This window comes from Chrysochloris asiatica, unplaced genomic scaffold, assembly GCF_000296735.1.
Source record: "Chrysochloris asiatica unplaced genomic scaffold, ChrAsi1.0 scaffold00080, whole genome shotgun sequence".
Lineage (NCBI taxonomy): Eukaryota > Metazoa > Chordata > Mammalia > Afrosoricida > Chrysochloridae > Chrysochloris > Chrysochloris asiatica.
In genome coordinates, this window is record NW_006408598.1 from 9,170,408 (window position 1) to 9,180,890 (window position 10,483).

The window sequence follows — 10,483 nt, forward strand, 5'->3', positions numbered from 1 at the left end:
AAGACTTTGTGACCATAATGTCTTTTCCCAATGCTTGCTGTTAAGGCAGGACAAGGAAGAGTGTGAAAGGCAGACTGACCGGATTTCATGCCTAGAGCTAATTTATCTTGGTTTCTTGGTTTACGATTGTACCCACTGGAATAGAAGCTTTACAAGGGCACAGAGTCTTGCTCACTACTGTATTTTCATTGCTCCATTCTGCCACTTAGAATAACCCCTGACATAGCATGGACACTCCCACATTGATTGGGTTGTGTTTTTCTATTCATCCAACAGCACACATGTTCTAGGCTGATAAACGAACTTTTCTTTCTTGGTATATCTTCCCCTCCAAGACTTTAGTGGCTGAGCCCTCATCATTCAAGTCTTAACTCAAAATATATGTTAACCCCTCTGTCTGCCCCACATTAAACATTGATTTAATGGACACTTACAGAGTGTGAGTTACTTTTCTGAACACTTTACTAACGTGAAACTTATTTAATTTGTAACAGTCATAATGCTATTTCCAGTTTACAGGTGGGGAAATGGAGGCATAGGAAGGTTCGATAATGTGCTCGAAATCACATAGCTAGGAAGCTGCAGAGCTGGGACCCAAACCTGTGTTGTGTGGTCTGGCTTCAAAGTCTGTTTTCATAACCACCACACTATGTTGTTTCTACGTCTTATAGCGTTACTTTATTTTAGGTATGGGCAAACTGGGCCAAAGAGTGGCTCCACCCATTTTTTTTCCCCTACACCCTCGGAAACCCTGTACAGGGTCGCTATGGGTCGGAACTGACTCGACGGCACTTAACAACAACAACAACACAACCTATTTTTATAAATAAAATTTTATTGGGGTGCAGTCACACCCATTCTTAAGCATAGATTATAGCTGATATCCTGACAAAGGTATTGTTCAGCAGTTATCTGAAGAACCATATGGCTTTGTTGGTGGTGGTGTTAAGTGCCGTGGAGTCAGTTCCGACTCATAGTGACCCTGCACAGGTAAATCTTTACGGGAGCAGAAAGCCTCATCTTTCTCCTGTGGAACAGCTGGTAGTTTTGAACTGCTGACCTTGGGGTTCGCAGCCCAATTCCTAACCACTACGCTACCAGAGTGCCTTTAGAAGTCTAAAATATTTACTAGCTGACCATTTCCAGAAGTTTGCTAGCTCCTCATTTGTTTGATTCATGTCATCTGAAGTTGTTTGTTTGTTTGCTCGCTTTATATCTCTTACATGAAACTAGGTTCCATGGTCCAGGAGAGCAGGGATCTTACTAGTTTTGTTCATCCTGTATACCTGCCTCCCAACACTTTGTAGGTGCTCAGTAAATATGAAGGGCCTTCAAAGTGTGAGGGGAAAATTCCATTATCTTTTCATTCCATTTTCTCACTCACGTTTTGAAGCCCTCTCACATCTGCTCATTGAGGTGGCAGTTTGCTGTGATTATCCTTAGGCCCGGGGACTCTTTTCTTAAACTCACAAAGCAAGTTTCTTAGAGAAGGCTTTCTCCTTGTGATCTCTAGGTTTGGCGATTGCTATGTTAATGCTGGTGATCTTTGGAGTGTTACTTCATGAAGTCCCACTGAGTGGCCAAGATGAGGCCCCTCCCGAGGAGGCTGTGGGCGAACCTCTGCATGACTATGCCGGTATCCGCCTCCCAGAGGAGCACATTCCCTTCTTTTTGCACAACAACAGGCATATTGCCACCCTCTGTAGGAAAGACTCACGGTGTCCTTTTAAGGTAGGTATGAGTTCCTGTTTATTTTTAGGAGGATGCAATTTCGGCTGGCTTAGTAATTCTGCTTTGTAACCTGGCCTTGAAGGTAAAATTCTAGCTTTCCTTGTTACTGTAATTCCTTCGTTTTATGGATTTCATCAGATGCTTCCAGGTTGTTTAAAATTTAGGTCTGATTCACCGGGGTAAAATTTAAAGTTTACATCCTCATTGATCACATAAATAGGCAGCCAATAAATATGATTTGTGCCTTCTGTAAATGAGCAAGGAGTCAGTTGTGTGCTCTAAGAAGACATGCTTAAAGCTAAAGTCTGTCATGCGGTTTTCTGTGTGTCTTTCTTTCTTTTGCAGATTCTTTTTTAAAATTTTATTTTAACTTTCATTGTGAATTGGGTGAAGGTCTAGCAGTGTTCCATTTAACAACTCTTAACACATTTGGTTTCATCTCATTGATTGGGGTCCCCACAAAGAAATCATTTATTCCATTTCCTCCCTATGTTACCCATTTCCAGTCCTCCCCCTTTCCTCATCCTTCTCAAATTTCTCCCCTCATACCTTCCTTAAAGAGTATCTCAGAGGGTCCTTTAGTACTTCATTTCATTAATAACACCTCTGTCTCTGTCTCCACATAATTAAGACAATTACCATAGTCTTCCCTTTGTTTTAGAGGAGCTGGAAAGGCTTCAACTTGGAACCCATTAAGATGTCTCATGGGGCCTCAGAGATCAAAGCTGGGCATTGTAAGGCACTTCCTTTCCCATGGCCTTGGCATAGGAAACAAGTGGGAATGCAGACCTGGGAATCACAGCAGTGTTGCTCCTGGAGGAACATGCTAACCAAGCTCCTTGGCCACAGCAGCTGCCGTAGATGTTGTCCCTGTCTTCTGGGGCCTGTGTTGCTCTTGATGATGAGTAGAGTGGCTGCTTCATTCCAGTTAGCTGTGGGTCTTTTGTCAATGGAATTCCCAATTTTGATGACTCTTTAGGAGATGGACGATAGAATGTATTTGTTTGCTGAGAAAGCCTGTTCCAGTAGTTACTGCAAGACATTGTAATTCCAGTGATCTCTAGTCGTCAAGGTCCCAGTGGCACAAACGATTTGCTTTCAGTTACTAACGTAAATGGTGGCGGTTGGAAACTTACCCACTATCCCACAGGAGAAAGGCTGCCAATCTGCCGCTGTCAGGTTCACAGCCGAGAAAACTCTACGGAGCTGCTCTCCTCTGTACCACCACATGGGGCCTCTGTAAGTCTGAACCAGCTTGGCAGCAATGGATCCTTTTGTTTGTTTTGATAGTTGAGGTAAAGCTTAGACTTTCGGTTTAGGGCACACACATGGTGGAGTGAGTGATTTAAGAGACCATTATTCTTAGAATTTATTTACTGGAGTTATTTTCATTAGTAGCGTCTGTCAGTCTGTCGTATTGTGGAGCCCTGTATGCAGCTGTGATGTTGGAAGCTATGCCAGGAGCATTTCAAATCCACCAGGGTCACCGATGGTGAACAGGACTCAGCAGAGTTTCCAAACTAAGACAGAATAGGAAGGAGGTCCTGGGGAGCTACTTCCAAAAATTCACCACTGGGAACCCCATGGATCCCAACAGAATATCGCCTGATACAGTGCTGGAAGAGAACCCCCTAGGTTCAAAGGCACTACATAACACCCCAACAATGGATTCAACCATACCAACCATCATGAAGGCAAAGTTTTATTCTGTTATGTATAAGGCTGCCATGTATAAGACTGTTAAATCGAGGCTACTGGAAGACAATGGCTTGAATACCTCTTTTAAAATGTAAAGATAGAGTTCTAGAAAAGATTTTCTTCATGGAATAATCTAAGGCGTATTGCTAAATGTCACGAGAGGTGGTGGTTCTTGTGGTTAGGTGCCATCGAGTATGTACCAAGTCACAGCGACCTTATGCAAAGCAGAACGAAACACGGCCCGGTCCTGGGCCAACCTCACTACTGTTGCCACACTTAAGCCCATTGATCTGCCACTTGGCCAATTCACCTCGCTGGGGGTCTTCCTCTTTTTCTTTGACCCTCCACCTTATGAAACATGATACCCTTCTCCAGCGACTGCTCACTCCTGACAATATGTCTGAAGTATGAGAGATGAAGTTTGGCCATCTTGGCCTCCAAGGAGCACTCTGGCTTCACTTCTTCCAGCACAGATCTGTTGGTTCTATGGGCAGCGCATGGCATTTTCAATATTCTCCTCTAACACCGTAACTTAAAAGCATCAATTCTTCTACAGGCTTCCTTATTCACTGTCCAGCTTTTGCATGCATATAAGGTTATTGAAAATACCATGGCGTGGGTCAGGCGCACCTTAGTCCTCAAGCTGACATCTTTGCTCTTCAACACTTTAAAAAGGTCTTGTGCAGCAGATTTGCCCAATGCAATACGCCGTTTGATTTCTTGACTGCTGCTTCCATGAATGTTGATAGTTGATCCAAAAGAATGAAGTCCTTGACAACTTCGGTTTTTCTCCATTGATAAGAATGTTGTTTATTGGTCCAGTCGTGAGGAATTTTGTTTTCTTTACATTGAGTTGCGATCCATACTGAAGGCTGTGTTCTTTGATTTTCATCAGTGAATATTTTAAGTCTTCTTCACTTTCAGCAAGCGCGGTTGTATCATCTGCATATCGCAGGTTGTTAATGAGTCTTCCTCCAATCCTGATGTCACATTTTTCTTCATAGAACCCAGCTTCTCAGATGATTTGCTCAGCATACAGGTTGAATAAGTATGGTGAAAGAACACAACCTTGTCGCACACCTTTCTTTATTTTAAACCATTCACTGTTGCCATGTTCTGTTCGAACAGCTGCCTCTTGGTCAGATCTTAATGTACCTACTTTTATATTCCAGAAACACTTAGAAAATCTGAAGTACTGCTGGGGGTATGAGAAATCCTGCAAACCAGGGTACAGATTTGGTTACCCTGTATGTAACTACGTTGACATGGGATGGTAAGTTACTATAAAGACTACCGTCTTCTGCTTTAAATCTTCTTTCTCTTCAGTGTATGTTAATGCTGTAATTCCCAGATAGACTTTCTTTTGGTTTTAGATAGTAATTCATTTAGATATTAATTGACTGACACAGTCATGAGTTCAGTTTGGCTGTTTCCCACTAGAACAGGAATATCTGTCATTGCCTTTGCCAGAGGGTGAAAATTCACAGAAAATGTTTCTCCCCCAACTAAAGCACACACAGTCCCTAAGTGGTACAGTGATTTAGGTGCTCACCTACCAGCTAAAAGATTGGTAGTTTGTACCCACTCAGAGAGGCCTCAAAAATAGATAGGCCTGATGAGCTTTGAAAACCTTTCAGTGCCGTTCCACACTGCACACATGGGGTCACTATAAGTCTGCAAGAGTAAGTAAAAAATTATCTGCACTCTGACTCTAGAATTGATTTTAATCATCATTTAGAAAAGACAAACACTTCATTTTTCGACAAAGTCTCCTAGCTTTTCAATACACTTTGGCCATCTGTCCCTTATTAAAAAAATGTTTTCAGCTGAGCTGCAAGCCATGAATGCACCACTGTCTTCACTTCTTCATCAGAGTTAACTCTTCATCCTCAAAAGACTGCTTACAGGGGACCAAACAGGTGAGAGTCTGGTGGAGCAAGATCAGGACTAGAGGGAGGAGGGTTTAATACTCAAAATGAAGTTTTAGCAGAGTGTCAACAGTGTGGGCAGAGGTGTGTGGATGTGCATTGTCATGCAAGATCACAAAGCCCTTGGACAGCAGTCCTCTACATATAATCTGAAGTTAAGACTTCAGCTCTTCAATGAGCATCTTACTGTAACCAACACTGTTGATTGTTGAACCTTTTCCCTGATAGTATTCCAATACTAGACCTTGAGAATCCCAGAAAACTGACTTTTGAACTTTTTCTTGGTCAGCAATTGAGGAGGTTTCCATTCCATACTCTACCGTTTACTCTCAGGCACATAGTGATGAATCCAGTCTCCTCACCAATAATGATTTTTAAAACAAACTTATCTTCCTGCAAGTATTATTCCACACTTTGTCAGCAGATGTCCAAATGCTTGTATTTATGGTCTTCTGTGAGTTGTTTCAACACCCATCCCGTGCAAACTTTTCAAAACCCATGTCTGTCATGGATTATTTCATAGTCAGAGCCATGGCTGATTTGCAAATGATTCACCACATTATCCACTGTCACTCGTCTGTTTGACACAAGTATTTCAGTTGCACACTCAATGTTATCATCAGCTGTGATTGTGGATGGGTGTTTTAATATAACTGTAGTGCAGATCATTTTTGACTCAGCCTTGTACGTTGACGTAACAGCAAATAAGAACAACAACAAAGAGCATTCTGGAGAAGATAAATTAATACTTTCTTCTTGGTTCTACATGGGAGTTGTTGTTGTTAATGCCTCCAAGTTGGTTCTGACTCATGGGGACCCTGTATAGGATTTCTGAGCAGTGGCTAGTGAGAGTTAACTATCGTTCGTACTCCCAGCAAAAGCCAGCTTAATGGGACAAAGAAAGTACTAGTAACTAGCCTTGTGTGCTCTTCAGTTCCAGCTGATACCACGTTTATTTATGGATTTTTTGTGCATTTTTATTTTCAGTAAATAACTTATTCTGATGAGGTCATGTAGCTAGGGACAGTTTGAAGAAGATTATAATAATAAAAACATTTACACCAAAGTAATGATTAACTGGGAGTCATTTAACAGACCTTTAGAAAGAAAATTCAAGGTCCAGGAGAAGTAAAAAAAACAAACTAATTTTAATCATTGTAACTTTTTGTTCACAATTAGGACCGACACTCTTGAATCAGCTCAGGACATATTCTGGAGGCAAGCTGACTTTGGGTATGCTGGTGAGCGGCTGGAGGAAGTTCATGAGCTCTGCCAGCCGGAGCAAACGGTGGGTGTTTTAGCTCCTTAAAAATCATCTCCTGTTCAGTTGTAATATAAACGCCTGACAGGTGGCACTTTGGAAGACATTCCGCACTCTCAGTTCTTTATTGGCTCAGTAGTTTTATTTTAACTTCCCAAAATAAGTTCTTCTATTTCATTTGGAAGCTATGACCTTATTTTCACACACTTATCAGATAGTTGTTGCTGTTGTTAAGCGCCGTGAAGTCGGTTCCGAATCACAGTGACCCTTTACAAGAAGCAGCTGGTGACTTCATACCAATGACCTTGTGGTAAACTGACCTTGTAGTCCAGTGCTTTATCTTACAGCGCCACACCAGAAGTCCTTATCAGATAGCGGTGGTGATGGTGGTTAGGTGTCATGGAGTCACTTCTGAGTCTTAGTGACCCTCTCTAGGGTTCCTAAGGCTGTAAATCTCTATGGGACCAGAAAGCCTTATCTTTCTCCTTTGGAATCGCTGGTAGAGCAGTCCAAATAGTACCCACTACGCTGCCAGAGCTCCTTTATCACATGGTAGAGAGTGCAGATCGTTAAGCACTCAGCTGCTTTCTGAAAGGTTGAAGGTTCTAATCCACCCAGATGGCCCACCAAAGAACAATCTAATGATCTACTTCCTGAAGATGTCAGCCATTGAGAACCCTCTAGAGTAGAGTTGTACTCTGATACACAAGGAGTCGCTATGAATTAGAATAGACTTGACAGCAACTTTTGTTTAAAAATTGTGAATTGAGTGAAGGTGTACCAGAGCAGTCATTTGGTTTACATTCGATGGTTCATACACGTTTGCTTTCATTTGGTTGATTACAAGCCTCTCAATGTTACATCACTTTTACCACTTCCTCCCCGTGTTGCTAATTTCCATTCCTTCTGCTTTCTTTTGAACTTTGTCTTTGTAAATGCTGCCCTTTTGATCCTTTTGATCTCAAGTCGTTAATTACTCTTTAGGTTGTGCATACCTCCCTAGTATTCCCGGTATAAAGCTGTCTATTGTTGGGCTGAAAAGTGAACCCTGGGGATGAGTTCAGTTCCAGACCTAAAGGGTGACTAAGGGCCATACTCTTGGGTTCCACCAGTCTCACGCTGACCAGTAGACCTCATTTCTTCTATGATTTTGAGTTTTGGTTACATTTTCTCCCTTTCTATCCAGGACCTTCTAATGTGATCCCTTTCAGAGCAGGTGGTGGTGGTAGCCAGGCGCCATCTTGTCCTTTTGATCTCAGAGTCATAGAGACTAATGCTCCTGCTGTCTGTCAGTTCATTGAACTAATGGTTTCCTTACGTTTTCATTTTTCTTCACTCTTCTTTCCTCAGGACCAGTAGTGGCACCTTAGATGGCCACTTACAAGTTTTTAAGACCCCAGTTGCTACTCACCAAAGTAGGATAATGAACACTGTTGATCTTGGTGTCTCCTGAGACCATGGTCCTGAGCCTCCATGCTCAGTTCCTTATTCACTTAAGGTGCTTGGTTATGTCTAAGTTCTCTTAACTTTTTCACCTGTGTGTTTTACTAAATACCTGGATACATTTTCAGCAAAAATAAATGCCCATATACCAGTATCCTCTGTCAAACTTATTTGTGGGTAAAATTCCACTTTCCCTTTTGTAGTCTGCTCATCCTGTATGTCTCTCCTTGCATTTGCTCTCCCTCCCTGAGTCCAAGGTCCCCAAGCATTACGTCTCACCACATCATCATCTCTGCCTCCTTCTCTGGCATCACTGCTTCTCTGGATAGGGTCCCCCACTCCGCTCTTCTCCCTTGATGGTCCCAGGGGTCTCTGCTCCTGGACTGCAAGATCAACCACTCCCCTCGTTTTGTTACAAAATGTCTACCTTTGTATTTGCAACATTCACAATCAGTCCTGTTAGCAGTTATTCAGTATTAAACCACAAAGAGCCTTATCCCCATCTCCTTTCACCAGCCCCATCCAGACAAGTTGGAAGCCACTCTGTGAAGATTCTATATTCCACCACACCCCCTGAAACTAAGCTCCCTCATGAAAACTTGTAATCCAGTCACTTTGTGCCATTGTTGCCTTCACCCACCCCCACCCCCATTTTGGGTAGCCAATGTCTAAATTGCCCATCCCTATCAACCCTGTGTACAGAGGGGGTGGGAATGATCCTTGTTGTAAAGATTCGTTCCCTCTTTCAAGCTACTGTATCCATAAGTATAGGGCAAGTTCATCAAATTGTAGCAGATCATACTTTTTTCCCCTCTTCTTACTTCCTCTAGTTGAGTTCTGATTATCATCCATTGAAGCTAGGTCAAATGGGTACTATCTGCAAGTATGGACGTTTTTGTGCATCTCCCCTCACTTCACATCAGCTGGACACTTTACTCTCTACTCTAGTCCTCTGTGGCTGTGTCCCTGTCCATGGGCTCCGGAATCCCCAGGTCTCGCTATACTGCTGGCCAACCAGGTCGCAATCCAGGTTGGCAGGAGTCTATTGAATGTGGTCGGATTTAGCTCACAGCTTCATGGCTGTTTTTCCTCCATTGCTCCTTATCAGTAGACAAGTGTGGTCACCAGCAGGATTACAAGCCTGCTTGTGTATTCACTTTGAGTTTCAGCCTTGGAAGGGGGTTTGCCCTGAGGGGACTTGATTGCTTGCCTTGATGGCTCTCCAGAGAAGAATTGATTGTTCTTGTTGTAGTCAATCTGACTGCCATTATTGTCTTTGATTTTTCCTGCTGGTCTTTGTTTCAAGAAGTATGGTCTGTTCCTGTAGCTGCTCCATGCTGGTCAGCTTGTCTTTTCAAGTAGGAATGTCCCACGGCAGAAGATCTGGATGGGGCTCAGAATTCCACCTATAGTCTTAAGCAATGCAAAGGTTCTGCAGGAAGCCTCTTTCATTGGTCAAGTTCTAGCCCCATTTTAAGTATTCCAGTCAGTTAGAGGGCTTACAAGCTTTCTCTAGGGATGTTTCTGGCCATTTCTTTCTCCCCGCTCACCAATGAAAGGGAAAACAACAACCTGGTGCCGCTCATCAACTACACCGCACACCAGATGGCCCGTCTAGAGACTTTTATTCAAGGTGAGGAAGAGGAAGGTGACCTCTGTCAGAGAGAGAAGGCAGGAGGCAGAAGAGAAGAGGAAGAAGAGAAGGCAGAAGGAAGAGGGCAGAAAGAAGAAGAGAGAAGTGTCTAGTTTACAATAGTAAGCAAGAGAAACTAAGATTCATAAGACAGTCAAGCATCTTAACATTATTTATCCCTCTTTTACCCATTCAACCCACGCCTCAACCCCGGTATCACAGAGCCCTGTTGTTTCAAGGTTGAGCATACATCACTATTTACCTCTGTCCCACTTAGCCTTTGCAAACCTGACTAAATGTTCTCCCATCTGAAGACTCCTTCCCTCTTGTTTGGAATTTTGAGCTAGTACATCCATAAGCAAAGGTCAAGTTCATCAAATTGTAGCAATTTGCACTTGCTTCCTTTTTCAAACTTCTTTGTGTTCCTCTAGTCAAGTTCTGAGTAGGAAGCCATCCAAACGAGGTCAGTGGGTGCTATCTACAACTTTGGGCATTCTTGCATGCCTCCTTCCACTTCAGATCAGCTGGCCGCTTCACTCTCAGCTGTAGCCCCCAGTGGCTGGATCAGTTTCTATGGGCTCGGGAGTTTCCAAGTCTCCCTAAACGTCAGACCATCCAGACTTTCCTCTTCTCTTTCTCATCTCAAGGTCGATGGGTGTCTATGGAATATGGTCAAACTCAGCCCATGTCGTCATAACTGCCTTTCCCCCACTTCCACTCACAAGTAGACTAAGGTGATCACCAGTGAGCTTGCAAGTCTGCTTGTGTGTTCCCTTTGAGTTTCAGTCT

The 10,483-nt window shown here is 43.0% G+C and overlaps 1 protein-coding gene across 2 annotated transcripts in view; it reads left to right on the top strand.

Moving 5' to 3' along the window:
- Nucleotides 1-1,527: 1,527 nt before the first annotated feature.
- The window catches only part of EOGT (EGF domain-specific O-linked N-acetylglucosamine (GlcNAc) transferase), a 59,284-nt gene continuing 50,328 nt past the window's right edge, over nucleotides 1,528-10,483 (top strand). For both annotated transcript variants that reach the window (XM_006865636.1, XM_006865637.1), the window contains exons 1-3: nucleotides 1,528-1,731; nucleotides 4,602-4,702; nucleotides 6,537-6,645. In XM_006865636.1, the coding sequence (XP_006865698.1) occupies nucleotides 1,528-1,731; nucleotides 4,602-4,702; nucleotides 6,537-6,645 (414 nt within the window). The remainder of the gene's footprint in view (nucleotides 1,732-4,601; nucleotides 4,703-6,536; nucleotides 6,646-10,483) is intronic.